Consider the following 17,500-nt stretch of genomic DNA (forward strand, 5'->3'; position numbering starts at 1 on the left):
CACCTGTATATCATGTTGATAACCTGTATCCTCATGTTGAACACATGTATCCTCATGTTGAACACCTGTATCATCATGTTGAACACCTGTATCCTCATGTTGAACACCTTTAATGTTGAAATACTTGTATCATCATGTTGAACACCTGTATCATCATGTTGAACACCTGTATCATCATGTTGAACACCTGTATCCTCATGTTGAACATCTGTATCAGCATGTTGAACACCTGTATCAATATGTTGAGTTATTCTCATGTTGAACACCTGTATCAGCATGTTTAACACCTGTATCAGCATGTTTAACACCTGTATCAGCATGTTGAACACCTGTATCAGCATGTTGAACACTTGTATCAGCATGTTGAACACCTGTATCATCATGTTGAACACCTCTATCAACATGTTGAACACCTTTATCATCATGTTGAGTTATTCTCATGTTGAACACCTGCATCAGCATGTTGAACACCCCTATCATCATGTTGAGTTATTCTCATGTTGAACACCTGTATCAGCATGTTGAACACCCCTATCAACATGTTGAACACCTGTATCCTCATGTTGAACACCTGTATCAGCATGTTGAACACCTGTATCAGCATGTTGAACACCTGTATCAGCATGTTGAGTTATTCTCATGTTGAACACCTGTATCAACATGTTGAACACCTGTATCAACATGTTGAGTTATTCTCATGTTGAACACCTGTATCAACATGTTAAACACCTGTATCATCATGTTGAACACCTTCAATGTTGAATTCTTGTATCATCATGTTGAACACCTGTATCATCATGTTGAACACCCGTATCAACATGTTGAACATCTGTATCCTCATGTTGAACACCTGTATCAGCATGTTGAACACCTGTATCATCATGTTGAACACTTGTACCAGCATGTTGAACACCTGTATCCTCATGTTGAACACATGTATCATCATGTTAAACACCTGTATATCATGTTGATAACCTGTATCCTCATGTTGAACACCTGTATCAGCATGTTGAACACATGTATCAGCATGTTGAACACATGTATCAGCATGTTGAACACCTGTATCCTCATGTTGAACACATGTATCATCATGTTGAACACATGTATCATCATGTTGAACACCTGTATCAACATGTTGAACACCTGTATCAACATGTTGAACACCTGTATCCACATGTTGAACACCTGTAGCAGCATGTTGAACACCTGTATCCTCATGTTCAACACCTGTATCATCATGTTGAACACCTGTATCAGCATGTTGAACACATGTATCATCATGTTGAACACCTGTATATCATGTTGATAACCTGTATCCTCATGTTGATAACCTGTATCAGCATGTTGAACACATGTATCATCATGTTGAACGCCTGTATCAACATGTTGAACACCTGTATCAACATGTTGAATACCTGTATCCTCATGTTGAACACCTGTATCAGCATGTTGAACACATGTATCATCATGTTGAACACCTTTAATGTTGAAATACTTGTATCATCATGTTGAACACCTGTATCCTCATGTTGAACACCTGTATCATCATGTTGAACACCTGTATCCTCATGTTGAACACCTGTATCAACATGTTGAACACCTGTATCAACATGTTGAACACCTGTATCAACATGTTGAACACCTGTATCCTCATGTTGAACACTTGTACCAGCATGTTGAACACCTGTATCCTCATGTGGAATACCTGTATCATCATGTTGATAACCTGTATCATCATGTTGAACACCTGTATCAGCATGTTGAACACATGTATCATCATGTTGAACACCTGTATATCATGTTGATAACCTGTATCCTCATGTTGAACACCTGTATCATCTTTAATTAATTAGACCGATTAACATCCTGTAATTTTTTGTACATACAATTTTAAAAATGCATTTTTAGAAAGACGTTCTTGGGGCCAACACTACACGTCTAAGCCGTATAGCCAAGAGGAGCTTTTGTAACCGTTTAAAAAAATAAAATAATAATAATTATAATTTATATGCCAAATAAAAATCGTGTATAAACTATCGAATCATCATCCCCAGAATCGGAACGGACCGGTGCCCAAAGAACAAAGACATTTAGGCAGAAAGTATTTTATTGACACACATGCCAATGAGTGAGTGAGTGAGTGAGTGAGTGAGTGAGTGAGTGAGTGAGTGAGTGAGTGAGTGAGTGAGTGCACATTCCCATGTGATGCAACATTGTGCAACAAACATGGCAGCAAATGCAATTCAAACCTCCGACGGCTCCCTTTGTGGCTGGAGTGCTGGTGGAAAGCCCCTCGTCTTGTTGATTAGGTTTTCCGGTGGCTTTTCTGCGAAGTCACGTAATGGATGATTAATTCTCCAGGAAGTTGAACACGTGCATGCTGGGGTAAAAATATACACAATGTGTATTAGCGTGTACTTTATGTACATAATGTAGATTTGCGGGCGCCACCTCAGATGTTTTGTTTCTAAAAGTATTAAAAACTTAGTTCATGGTAGGGATGTTCCGATACCAATATTTTGGTACTGATACTTTTTTACTTTTTTCTAAATAAAGAGTACACACTAAAAAATGTTGGGTTAAAAAATAACCCAATTTTAACCCAACTGTTGGTTCAGAAAAGGAGGAACCCCCTATTTGAGTTATTTTAACTCAACATTTTGGGTTAATTTTTTCAACCCAACTTTTGCTTTTAATTATTTAACCCAAAAGTTGAGGTATGCTAAATCAATGTTGGGTGATTGTAAAAATGTATTTAAAAAGTCAATTTTTAATTTAAAAAAAAAAAGCCTTTTACCCAAAAATGCATTACTTGTTGAAAAACGACCCAAAAATGGTTCGTAATTTTGAAAACCCAGAAATGTAATTAAATAATAACCTTATAACCCAAAAAAATGGATTGAAAGTAAAAATAACTCCAAAATTTAACCAAACACTAGCAACTCATAAATTGGGTTTAGGGCTGCAACTAACGATTAATTTGATAATCGATTAATCTGTCGATTATTACTTCGATTGATCGATTAATAATCGGACAAAAGAGACAAACTACATATCTACTCTTTCCAGTATTTTATTGAAAAAAAACCCAGCATACTGGCACCATACATATTTTGATTATTGTTTCTCAGCTGTTTGTACATGTTGCAGTTTATAAATAAAAGTTTATTAAAAAAAAATTGCCTCTGCGCATGCGCATAGCATGGATCCAACGAATCAATGACTAAATTAATCGCCAACTGTTTTTATAATCGATTTTAATCGATTTAATCGATTAGTTGTTGCAGCCCTAATTGGGTTATCAAAATAACCCTGTATCTTTTAGTGTGTACCACAAAAAAATTGCATTATTGGCTTTATTTAAAGAAGATAATCTTACGGTACCTTAAACGTACCTTTCCTTTTGCAATCAAAGAACAATTTTGGCCTTAAATAAAATAGGGTCAAAATTATGAGGGACAAGTGGTACAAAATGTGTTATTAATCGACGTGTTTATATACTGTTAATATCTGCTTGCTTTCTGTTTTAACATTTTCTATCCATACTTCTGTTAAAATGTAATAATCACTTATTACATTATTGTGAAATATCTTGTTTGGATACTTTACATTAGTTTTGGGTGATACCACAAATATAGGTATCAATCCGATGTATGTATATATGTGTATGTAAGTATATATACTGTATATGTACATATGTGTATGTATGTATGTATGTATGTATATATATACTGTATGTATGTATATATTTACTGTATGTATATATATACATATATATACTGTATATATGTATGTATGTATATATGTATATATGTGTATGTATGTATATATACTGTATATGTACATATGTGTATGTATGTATGTATGTATGTATGTATATATATATATACTGTATGTATGTATGTATATATTTACTGTATGTATATATATATATATACATATATATACTGTATATATGTATGTATATATATATATATATATATATATATATATATATATATATATATATATATATATATATATATATATATATATATGTTTGTGTGTGTGTGCGTGCATGTGCGTGTGTGTAAAACATAAATCTATACATATGTGCGATATATTGGAAATATATATATATATATATTTTTTTTTTATATGTGACTTTTTTATAGTCACATATATATATATATATATATATATATATATATATATATATATATATATATATATTTTTTTTTTAATCAATGTTAGATTTTTTTTTTAATTGATTAAGAACCGTTACGCATAAGATTTGCGATTAATTCGAACCAAAAAAAAAGGTTTGGCACCCCTAATGAATATGTGTTACATTTGGCCCGTCTGTTTTAGAAGTGTGTTTATACAATTTAGTACTCACATTTTTATTCGGTCCTAATCTATATTTTAGTTTTATTTAAACTTTTTATATCCAATAGTGCATTTTATTCTTACTTATTAATTGCGTATTTTTTATATATATATATTGTCAAAATGCTACACATTTTTTTTCGATAAGGGAAAATTCAAACTAGTGATGTCACTGCCAAAGCGTGGACATATGAGAGAACTTCCACGCATGATCAGTTCTGAGCGGTCATGAATAATTGATTCGACGGGGGTATTTTTATTTTGGTGGGAAAATCGGACTCCCGTCTCAAGAAATGCACGCCGTCTTCTCACAGCGGCCGTTTGTTCCCCAGACGCTTAAACGGCAACTTTCCCTTGTCCCGTTACTCATATCCAAAAACGTGTTCAAAGTCCTGCCCTAATGAGCGCTGTGCTGTCCCTGCAGGCAGCAACGTGGAGATGTTGATGTCCGGCGGCGCCCGCTGCTACAGCGCGCTTGTCTCCGCCATGGACGCCTTCCCGGCGGAGGAGGAGCTTCAGGAGACAGCGTGCCGTCTGTTCAGGAGGTTCACTTCAGGTCAGAACTCATGAAGATGAATGTGGAGGTGGCCCTCCAGTGGCCAAGCTATATGACTCTGAGGTGTACGGCTTCAAAATTGGCAAAAAAAAAAGAGTTGGCACTATAATGCTAACATGCTAGCATTCTAATTTCAGCATGCTAACAGCATGTGTTATGTACGGCTGCAAAATTAACTAAAAAGTTAGCATGCTAACAGTTAGCATGTGTCAAGTGCCAAGCTATATGACTCTGAGGTGTAGGGCTCCAAAATTGGCTCCAAAAAAAGTTTGCACTATAATGCTAACATGCTAGCATTCTAATTTCAGCATTCTAACAGCATGTGTTATGTACGGCTAGCAAAATTAACTAAAAAGTTTAGCATGCTAACAGTTAGCATGTGTCTAGTGCCAAGCTATATGACTCTGAAGTGTACAAAATTGGCAAAAAAAAAAGTTTGCATTTTAATGCTAACATGCTAGCAGTCTAATTTCAGCATGCTAGCAGCATGTGTTATGTACGGCTGCAAAATTAACTTAAAAAATTCAGCATGCAAACAGTTAGCATGTGTCAAGTGCCAAGCTATATGACTCTGAGGTGTAGGGCTCCAAAATTGGCCCAAAAAAAGGTTTGCACTATAATGCTAACATGCTAGCATTCTAATTTCAGCATGCTAACAGCATGTGTTATGTACGCCTGCAAAATTAGCTAAAAAGTTTAGCATGCTAACAATTTGCACGTGTCAAGTGCCAAGCTATATGCCTCTGAGGTGTACGGCTACAAAATTGGCCAAAAAAAAGTTTGCACTATAATGCTAGCATGCTAATTTCAGCATGCTAACAGGATGTGTTATGTACGGCTAGCAAAATTAACTAAAACGTTTAACATGCTAACAATTAGCATGTGTCAAGTGCCAAGCTATATGACTCTGAAGTGTACAAAATTGGCAAAAAAAAAAGTTAGCATTTTAATGCTAACATGCAAACATTCTAATTTCAGCATGCTAACAGCATGTGTTATGTACGGCTAGCAAAATTAACTAAAAAGTTTAACATGCTAACAATTTGCACGTGTCAAGTGCCAAACTATATGACTCTGAGGTGTACAGCTGTAAAAAAAAAAAAAGCTAAAAAGGTTAGCATCCTATTAGTTAACGTCAAGTGCTAAGTTATAATGGTGTACATCAGCAAAATTGGTAAAAAAACAAACAAACATGCTAGCATTCTAATTTTAGAATGCTAACTGCATAAGTACCAAGATATATGACTCAGTGTGAGGCTCCAAAATTGGCAAATTTTTTTTTAGCATGCTAGCATTGTAAGAATTCTCCTCCATATATAAACACACATACCTCCAACAACTAGGAACTTAATGACATCAAGTAAATCCCAAAGCTGCATAGGACACTTTTTCATACATTTAAAGTGTTTTTATGGCTTGTATATATTTGGACTACTTTTTAATGGTATCATTTTGTACACCTGTTGATCCTGCAAAATACATCAAAGTAAAAAAAAACAAAAAAAACAGTGTCTGTCAATGAATAACTGTGGCCGTCAGCGTGACGATAACGGTATTTACCAAAGAGATCAGCCGTCACGATCATGTTTGGATGGCATCGGCGTGATAAGCTTCCGTGTTGACGCTGCGTGACGATAAGCGAGGCGGCCAAGAGTGATTCACGCTGCTTGATGTGTTTTGTCTGTCGCCATAGAGAGCTACTACAACATCCTGGTGCTCAACGGCGCGGCGAGGGTTGCAGTGAGGGCCTGTTACGCGTTCCCCCACAATGCCGCGCTGCAAGCCGCCGCCCTCTCCTGCCTGGCTGAACTCAGTGAGGACACGCCCACCCACACACATACATTACAGTCGCCATCAAAAGTTTACATAACGCCATGGCTGTCTTGAGTTTCCAATAATTTCTACAACTCTTTTGTGATAGAGTGATTGGAGCACATACTTGTTGGTTACAAAAAACATTCATGAAGTTTGGTTCTTTTATGAATTCATTATGGGTCTACTGAAAATGTGACCAAATCTGCTGGGTCAAAAGTATACATACAGCAATGTTAATATTTGCCCTTGGCAAGTTTCACTGCAATAAGGCACTTTTGGTAGCCATCCACAAGCTTCTGCTTGAATTTTTGACCACTCCTCTTGACAAAATTGGTGCAATTCAGCTAAATTTGTTTGGTTTTCTGACATGGACTTGTTTCTTCAGCATTGTCCACACGTTTAAGTCAGGACTTTGGGAAGGCCATTCTAAAACCTTCATTCTAGCCTGATTTAGTCATTCCTTTACCACTTTTGACGTGTGTTTGGGGTCATTGTCCTGTTGGAACACCCAACTCATACTTGCCAACCTTGAGACCTCCGATTTCGGGAGGTGGGGGGTGGGGGGCGTGGCCGGGGGTGGGGCGTGGGGCGTGGGGCGTGGTTGGGGGCGTGGTTAAGATATATATATATATATATAAGAAATACTTGACTTTCAGTGAATTCTAGCTATATATAGATATTTTTTTTATTATATATATATATATATATATATATATATATATATATATATATATATATATATATATATATATATATATATATATATATATATAAATAAATAAATAAATACTTGAATTTCAGTATTCATTTATTTACACATATACACACACATAACACTCATCTACTCATTGTTGAGTTAAGGGTTGAATTGTCCATCCTTGTTCTATTCTCTGTCACTATTTCAGAACACACACATTATACAAATATACATGATAAAATCAATAAGAAAACGGGAGCTCTAATTTGGGAGTCTGAATTAGGATCAGAAATTCCTATATAAACATTGTGCACTCACGTCGCCTTTTTGTATTGATTACTGCAGCTGTGCACTGGATTCATTCACAAATACAAACTACAACTCACAAACACTTTAGAGTTAGGCTCCACCATCAGAATGTGTACTTAAACTTATAAAGATCACATGGATATTATTCAGTGAGTTGATACCTCAAAACTGCATTCATCGCAATACCCACACACATACCTTGCTAGTTACAACTCCAAACAGAGAGGCATAGCCATTCTCATAAGTAGAAAGGTCAACTTTACAGTCCATAACTCCATTACTGACATAGAGGGAAGATACATCATTCTTAATATTTCTGTTGATGGGAGAAACTTATGTATCGCCAACATTTATGGTCCAAATGTTGATGACCCCTCCTTTTTTCACACTTTCTTCTCTTCACTTTCTCCTCACTCAAACCACTGCTTGATTCTAGGAGGGGACCTCAACTTAGTATTTAATCCAAATATAGATCGGTCCAGAGTGACTGGGAGTCACCGTGAGTCTCAGTCAGTGGTAATACTTAAGCAATATATGAAGGATTATGGTCTTTGCGATGCCTGGCGTTCTTATCACCGCACTCTTAGGGAATACACTTATTTTTCTCCAGTTCACCACTCATTCTCTCGCATTGATTACTTTTTAACTAGTAGCTCAATTTTATCTGACATCTCAAACATTCACATCCATCCTATCATCATCAGTGACCATGCACCTGTCTCACTTTCCCTCACCAACAAAACTATCACTGCACCTATCAAACAATGGAGACTTAATACATTATTACTAAAGGACCCAGACTTCCTAAACTATTTTGAGAAAGAATGGACAGATTTTTTAGATTTTAATGATCAACCAGAAATCACGGCGTGCGTTCTCTGGGAGACGGCAAAAGTAGTTATGCGAGGAAAAATGATTTCTTATTCATCATACAAGAAAAAAAAGGAACGTTTACTAGAGCAGGAACTTGAAAATGAAATAAAAATATTAGAATTAGCTTATGCGAATTCACAACATGATCACACTCTGAACAAACTGAGAAAACTCAAATTAGATTTAAGAGAAATAATTGATAAGAAAAGTCCATTCCTGCTCCAGAGGTTACGCTTAGAAAAATTTGAACATGACAATAAACCAAGCAAATATTTGGCTAACCAACTAAAATTAAACAAAGAAAAAAACTCTATACCATCCATCAAGGATTCAGCTGGGAACATTACACACGTTCCTGAGGAAATTAACTCCATCTTTAGAGACTTTTACAGAAACTTGTATACACCCCAGATTGACCCATCTCTTTCAGACATTGAGACATTTCTCAATGGTATAGACTTACCTAAATTGAATACAAGGCAGGTATCAAATTTAGATCTTGCTATTTCTGTAGGCGAACTACACGATGCTCTTCAACAGATGCCAAACAATAAAGCACCAGGGCCTGATGGGTTCCCTGTGGAGTTCTACAAAACATTCTGGTCACTGCTAGCTCCGATATTTACGAAAATGGCTTTAGAGATTAAAGAAAACTCATTCCTTCCTCCAAATATGAACTCTGCCACGATCAGTCTCTTGCTAAAACCTGATAAAGACCCAACACTTCCATCCAGTTACCGGCCAATCTCCCTGATTAATGCTGATCTTAAAATTATCTGCAAAGTATTAGCTCAAAGATTAGAAAAAGTCACTCCATATATAGTACATCCTGATCAAACAGGTTTCATCAAAGAGAGACAATCGTCCAACAATGTTCGCCGTCTACTCAATGTGATAGACTATTCTGTTATTCATAATCTAAAAACAGCTGTTGTTTCATTAGATGCTGAAAAAGCATTTGATAGAGTGAACTGGAATTTTCTTCTAGCTACTCTACAGAAATTTGGATTTGGAGACTCATTTATAGAATGGATTAAGGTCCTATATAGTTTTCCTACAGCTTCGGTTAGAACGAACAGCCAAATATCTCCAAGGTTTAATCTTATGAGGGGCACAAGGCAAGGGTGTCCACTTTCTCCGTCACTGTTTGCTATATTTATTGAACCTTTTGCAACCGCTATTCGACAGCATGCAAATATTAAAGGCATCCATACCGCAACCGTTCATCATAAAATAAGCCTTTATGCTGATGATGTATTACTTTTCTTACAAAATCCACATTCTTCTCTTCAAGATACAATCTCACTTATCAATAAATTCAGTTCTATTTCAGATTACTCCATCAACTGGTCCAAATCTACTGTGTTACCAATTAATTTTGACTTTCAGAGCACCTCATCGATTCCACTGCATAAAGGGAACATTATATACCTGGGAATCAATATTTCCTCCACATTGTCAGATCTGAATCGCTTGAATTACTCCCCAATCTTAAAATCGATTGAGGATGATCTGGCGCGTTGGAAAACATTGCCAATCTCACTTATGGGAAGGGTTTCTACCGTGAAAATGATGGTCTTGCCTAGGGTTAATTATCTATTTTCAATGATTCCAACCAAACCTTCTCAAATCTGGTTTAAGTCACTAGACTCACACATCAATCAGTTTCTTTGGAAGAGTAAACCAGCACGAATCAGCCTTAAAACTTTACAAAAACCCAAAGAACATGGGGGTCTAGAACTCCCAAACTTTTCCTATTATTTCCTTGCAAATAAACTACAATATATATTAAAATGTATCAATCCCACTTTATTAGATAGTTTATGGTTAGAGATTGAACAATCACTTAGCCAGGAGATCCCAATTTCTAACTTGCCCTTTATTAGCCAAATTCTCCGAAAACACAACTGCTTTAAAAGTATTAATATACGCACTACCTTAACAGCTTGGTGGGAGTTTTTGAAAATAACTGGGTCCCCGCTCACTCCATGCCAATTTACGCCTATTTGGAATAATCCTGATTTTCTTTTAAACAAGAAGCCATTGAACTTTCCAACATGGTATGATAAAGGAGTCGGATGCCTTGGGGATATCATCAATGCAAACAGTTTTATCTCTTTTAAAAGTTTAATAACACAATATGCAATCAATCCTAATAAATTTCTAGAATATATACAAATCAAATCTGTAATCAGCGCAAGATTCAACAAAACAACATGGGAAAGTAATCCTACGACCGTTAAATTCTTCAAAACATCTGCCCCCAAAGCTTTATCCAAATTATATGCTCTCTTATCAAAAATAGATAACACAATAAGTATTCCAACTTCTAAATGGCACTCAGACGTATCAACAAGCTGTGACCCAGAATTCTGGAAACAAATATGCCTCAATACTACTCGTTTGATTAAGAATCCAAATGTACGACTGATTCAGCTCAAAATACTTTACAGAATATATTACACCGGTCTAAGAATGTATAAAATGGGTTTAGCTGACTCTAACATCTGTGTACACTGCTCAGATAATAAGATAGATAATTATTTGCATTCAATGTGGTCCTGTGCTCCCGTGAGTAACTTTTGGCTTGGAGTGTGCGAGAACCTATCATTAGCGTTAGAGATTCCTATTCCCATCTCCCCCGCACTCTGCCTGTTGGGTGATCTCTCCGCAACTGATCTTGTTATAAACAAAACATACCTCCTTATAAATGCGTTAGGCATCGCCAAGAAAACTATTCTCATAAATTGGAAATCAAAAAATAATTTATGTATAAACCTTTACAAAAACATTTTATTAGATTATGTAGTTATGGAAAGAATGTCTGCTGAATCAAACCAACAACTGACAGAATTCCGATCTCTTTGGGCACCGCTAATTAATTTTCTGACCTGACTCCCTTGGGGGCCGGGGCTGGGGCTCTGTCCCGGGGGTCTTGCTCCGTGGGTGGGGGGTCCTGGGTGCCGGGGGGGCCGTGTGCCGCGGGGTCGGGTGGGCCTGGGGTGTGTTTCCTGGTTCCGGCCTGGCGGGCCGATCCGTGGGTGGTCTGGTGGCTGGGGGTGGGTGGAGGTGCCTGGGCGGGAGTTGGGGTGCGGGTGGGGCTGTGGGCGGCCGCCTTGGGTTGGTTGGGGGGGCTGTCCCTCCCGTGGGTGGTTGGGCGGGGGGTTGCGCCCGTGGGGCTGGGGTCTTGCCGCTGTCGGGCGGGGGTCGGCTCGTGCCCCTCTGGCTCCGGGTGTCCGTGGGCTTCCTCCTTCCCCTGGGGCGCGGGGCGGGGTCTGCCCGGGGTCGCCCTGCGCTGCGGCTGTGCGGGCCTGCCTGGTGCCGGGTTGGGGGGACTGCTTGCCTCCCTTGTTGGGGCCCCGGCGGTGCTGCCCGGCTGCCCTGCGGGAGTCCCCCTCCTGTGTTTTACTCTGCCCTTATTTTTTTATTAATTTTATTTATTTATTTTAATTTATTTTATGTGTATGTATATATATATATATATGTATGTATGTGTATGCGTATATGTGTATATGTATGTATGTATATATGTATGTATGTATGTATGTATGTATGTATGTGTATGTATGTGTATATGTATATATGTATGTGTGTATGTATATATATATATATATATATATATATATATATATATATATATATATTATTATTATTATTTTTTTTTTTTTTTTTTTAAATCTATTTAATATATTTAACTTATTCTGTTAAATTATATATGGGTACGCGTGTATGTGGGTGTGTGTACGTTTGTATATATGTATGGTGAAATCTGTGTGTATGTATGTAGGTACATATGTATGTGTCGCTGCCCCGGTGTGCATTGCTGATCGCGGCGCCGGGTCTGCTGAGGTGCCGTGGCATGCCGGCTGTGGGCGCAGGGCTGGGCCCTTATGGCTTTTTGCCGGATGGGATGCCTGGTGGGTGGTGGGCGGGGGGGGCCTGGACGTGCGGGAGGGGCTGCGGGGTTTGGTGGCGTTGGGCACTGTTGGCGACCAGGCCTCTTGTTTATTTTTATTTATTTTATTTTATTTAAAGGGTTTATTTTTATTTTATTTTTATTTTTTTATTTTCTTTCTTTTTTTTTTTTTTTTTTTTAATTTAAAAAATTTTTTTTTTTAATTTTTTATTTTTTTTGTGTGTGTTGTGTATGTATGTGTTTGTGTATATGTGGGCTTATGTATATGTGTGTGGGTGTATTAATGTGTATATATGTGTGGATGTGTATGTTTATATGTATATGCATGCGTGTGTATATGTGTGTATGTGTATGTATATGTATATGCATATATGTATGTGTGTATGTATGTGTATATGAATGTGTAGGTGTGTGCATGGGTGTGGATGTCCGGTGGCTCAATTGGCCTGGCTGTGGATGAGTTGGGGTAGGTGGGTTGGTGGCCTCGGTGGTAGCCGGGGGTGTGCGTTGTTGTGGTTTACGGGGTCGGTCGCTTTTTTGTTTTGGTTTCGGCGGCCGCGGGTGTTTACGCTGCGGACGGGCGGTGGTGGTGATGGTTGCTGCGGTGATACCAGCGGTTGGCATCGCTGTGTTGGGTTGGAGTGGTTGGGGGACTGTGGCTGGTGTCTGTGCGCTTGTGGGGTTGTGGGGCTGGCTGGCGTTGGCTTGCCGGCTGGTTTGGGGGCTGGCGGGCGGACGGGATACATTGGCTTCTTGCAGCACTAACCTCCCGGGAGAAAATTTGTCCCGGGAGGTTTTCGGGAGAGGCGCTGAATTTTGGGAGTCAACCCCGAAAATCCGGGAGGGTTGGCAAGTATGACCCAACTGCACACAAGACTGGGCTGATGATTTTAGCTTGTCCGGAAGAATTTGGAGTAGAGATGTCCGATAATGACTTTTTTGCCGATATCCGATATTCCGATATTTTCCAACTCTTAATTACCGATTCCGATATGAACCGATACCGATATATACAGTCGTGGAATTAACACATTATTATGCCTAATTTTGTTGTGATGCCCCGCTGGATGCATTAAACAATGTAACAAGGATTTCCAAAATAAGAGAACAACTTCAACTCCAGTTATGGAAAAAAATGCCAACATGGCACTGCCATATTTAGGGACCGCAATGTCCCTTTGGGACAGAGGACCCTATTGTAATTGTAAGGTTTTACTATTATTATTCCGCCGCCTCTTTGAGCTGTAATTTGACCCCCTTAACATGCTTCAAAACTCACCATATTTGACACACGCATCAGGACTAGAGAAAATTGCCATCTAATAAAAAAAAAAACAACCCAAAACTCAAAATTGCGCTCTAGCGCCCCCTAGGAAAAAACACAGACAAAACTGCTTGGTAGGAATGTCGTAGAGACATGAAACACCAAAACCTCTATGTAGGTCTGACTTAGACCTAGATTTCATACATTGACATCCTTCAGCAAAAATCAACAGGAAGTTGGCAATTCCCCCTTCAAAACAAAAGTTTACTAAAAACAGTCACTTTTGCCTCTTTGAGCTGTAATTTGACCCCCTTAACATGCTTCAAAACTCACCAAACTGGACACACACATCAGGACTGGCAAAAATTGAGATCTAATAAAAAAACTCAATCCCAAAACTCAAAATTGCGCTCTAGCGCCCCCTAGGCAGAAAACAGACACAACTGCTCCTAGGAAGAAAACTCAGACAAAACTGCCTGTAACTTCCAGTAGGAATGTCTTAGAGACATGAAACAAAAACCTCTATGTAGGTCTCACTTAGACCTACATTTGATATATTGACAACCCCCAGCAAAAATCAACAGGAAGTTTGCTATTCCCCCTTCAATACAAAAGTTTTCTAAAAACCGGTCACCTTTTTTCAAACATTATCTCCTCAGAGCGCGTTTGTCGTGTCGGCTTCAAACTAGCACAGGAGAGAGATTGAACCCTTCTGATTAAAAGTTGACCAAAGAGTTTTAATTACTGCTCCGGTTTGGATTTTATGTGCCGTCAAAGTCGGTCCCGTCCATCGCTGCTTGCAGCTTTAATTATTATTGAAGTCACAAAGTGCATTATTTTTTTTAACATGCCTCAAAACAGCAGCTTGGAATTTGGGACATGCTCTCCCTGAGATAATCCTAATACCCACTACAATATGGGAAATACTATACTTTGACTTTCACAAAGTGCATTATTATTATTATTATTATTATTTTTAAACATGCCTCAAAACAACAGCTACAAAAACAATGAAGGCACACAGCTTCAGTCCAGAGTATACTAGAGCATACTTGCCAACCTTGAGACCTCCGAATTCGGGAGATGGGGGGGGGGGGGGGTTTGGTGGTAGCGGGGGGTGTATATTGTAGCGTCCCGGAAGAGTTAGTGCTGCAAGAATTCTGGGTATTTTTTTTTCTGTTGTGTTTATGTTGTGTTACGGTGTGGATGTTCTCCCGAAATGTGTTTGTCATTCCTGTTTGGTGTGGGTTCACAGTGTGGCGCATATTTGTAACAGTGTTAAAGTTGTTTATATGGCCTCCCTCAGTGTGACCTGTATGACTGTTGATCAAGTATGCCTTGCATTCACTTATGTGTGTGTAAAAGCCGCATATATTATGTGTCTGGGCCGACACGCTGTTTGTATGGAGGAAAAGCGGACGTGACGACAGGTTTGTGGAGGACGCTAAAGGCAGTGCCTTTAAGGCACGCCCCCAATAATGTTGTCCGGGTAGAAATCGGGAGATATTCGGGAGAACGGTTGCTCCGGGAGATTTTCGGGAGGGGCACTGAAATTCGGCAGTCTCCCAAATTCGGTAGGGTTGGCGAGTATGGCCTGATTTAGCCATTCCTTTACCACTTTTGAAGTGTGTTTGGGATCATTGTCCTGTTGGAACACCCAACTGCGCCCAAGACCCAACCTCCGGGCTGATGATTTTAGGTTGTCCTGAAGAATTTGGAAGTAATCCTCCTTTTTCATTGTCATCACATGGACAAAGATAAGACCTTCTGGAGGAAAAGTTCTGTGGTCAGATGAAACAAAAATTGAGCTGTTTGGCCACAATACCCAGCAATATGTTTGGAGGAGAAAAGGTGAGGCCTTTAATCCCAGGAACACCATTCCTACCGTCAAGCATGGTGGTGGTAGTGTTATGCTCTGGGCCTGTTTTGCTGCCAATGGAACTGGTGCTTTACAGAGAGTAAATGGGACAACGAAAAAGGAGGATTACCTCCAAATTCTACAGGACAAGCTAAAATCATCAGCCCGGAGGTTGGGTCTTGGGCGCAGTTGGGTGTTTCAACAGGACAATGACCCCAAACACACGTCAAAAATGTTAAAAGAAATGGCTAAATCAGGCTAGAATTAAGCTTTTAGAATGGCCTTCCCAAAGTTTTGACTTAAACGTGTGGACAATGCTGAAGAAACAAGTCCATGTCAGAAAACCAACACATTTAGCTGAACTGCACCAATTTTGTCAAGAGGAGTGGTCAAAAATTCCACCAGAAGCTTGTGGATGGCTACCAAAAGCGCCTTATTGCAGTGAAACTTGCCAAGGGACATGTAACCAAATATTAACATTGCTGTATGTATACTTTTGACCCAGCACATTTGCTCACATTTTCAGTAGACCCATAATAAATTCATAAAAAAACCAAACTTCAGGAATGTTGTTTTGTGACCAACAAGTATGTGCTCCAATCACACTATCACAAAAAAATAAGAGTTGTAGAAATAATTGGAAACTCAAGACAGCCATGACATTACGTTCTTTACAAGTGTATGTAAACTTTTGATCACGACTGCACATACACAGGGATATACACACATACTGTATAGTGTATGGGCTATTCCAGCACATTAGCTCTCCAATCAGCTAAACCGACTCAAAACCTCCACAGTGACTTTTGGTGAATTTACTGAGGAATTTGTGAAGCTGAAACAACACAAAAATAATGCCATTGTAAGTTAATAATACTAACACAGGCGTGTTAGCATATTAGCTAATGCTAACGACGCTAGATTGGTTACATTACGATAGCGTGTACAAATATGCACGAAAACACTCCGACAGAATCACACATGGGACGGTTTAGTATGTACGAATTGTTTTAGTTATATTGTAAAACTTACAAACGCTGTTCGAACTATGGGCGGGTTTACTTCCTGTTTAAGGGTTTGAAACAGGAAGTGCGTTTTCAACCCGCAACACCTACAGGGAGCGAACTCGTCCAAAAGATGGCGCCGTAGCACAAACAATAACACACCACTTCGGTCCTCTGCTTGGGTTTGGTGAAAACTATTGAGCACAAAGCATTATGGGAATTAGCATAGAAAAATCCATAAATTAGCCGCACCGTTTTATAGGCCGCAGGTTCCAAAGCGCAGGGAAAAAAAGTAGTCCGAAATTTACGGCATTTTGTTTTAAGCATATTTTATGTATTTTTGGCCCACAGTCAATGATTTATACTTGTTTGAGTAACAATTCTGAAAGTAACAGGAATTAGCAAATACATGAAAAATAGCCATATGGCATTTATGCTCATTTCTGCTAAAGTAGAGTGATTCTACAAAAAGTTGTACATTTATTGTAAAAATAAATACAACAATAATACTGTAATTTAGGGAACAGGGATTTTTTTATATACATAAAAATAAATGAGTGAACCTACTTTTGTTCTTCCTATGGCCTGTGGAGGACCGCATTGATGCAACTTCCCGTGGACCATGCAAACATGCTTTATCAGTATAGCTCAGTTGGTAGAGTGGCCGTGCCAGCAACTTGAGGGTTCCCGGTTCGATCCCCGCTTCCGCCATGCTAGTCACTGCTGTTGTGTCCTTGGGCAAGACACTTTACTCCCAGTGCCACCCACACTGGTTTCAATGTAACTTAGATATTGGGTTTCACTATGTAAAAGCGCTTTGAGTCACTAGAGAAAAGCGCT

The 17,500-nt window shown here is 38.8% G+C and overlaps 1 protein-coding gene across 1 annotated transcript in view; it reads left to right on the top strand.

Annotated features, from left to right (window-relative positions):
- Positions 1-17,500, top strand: part of lrrk2 (leucine-rich repeat kinase 2) — a 99,068-nt gene that overhangs the window by 12,570 nt on the left and 68,998 nt on the right. Inside the window, exons 7-8 of the mRNA XM_061924746.1 lie at positions 4,793-4,924; positions 6,618-6,737. Of these exons, the coding sequence (XP_061780730.1) occupies positions 4,793-4,924; positions 6,618-6,737 (252 nt within the window). The remainder of the gene's footprint in view (positions 1-4,792; positions 4,925-6,617; positions 6,738-17,500) is intronic.

Source organism: Nerophis lumbriciformis, linkage group LG29 (genome assembly GCF_033978685.3).
Source record: "Nerophis lumbriciformis linkage group LG29, RoL_Nlum_v2.1, whole genome shotgun sequence".
NCBI lineage: Eukaryota > Metazoa > Chordata > Actinopteri > Syngnathiformes > Syngnathidae > Nerophis > Nerophis lumbriciformis.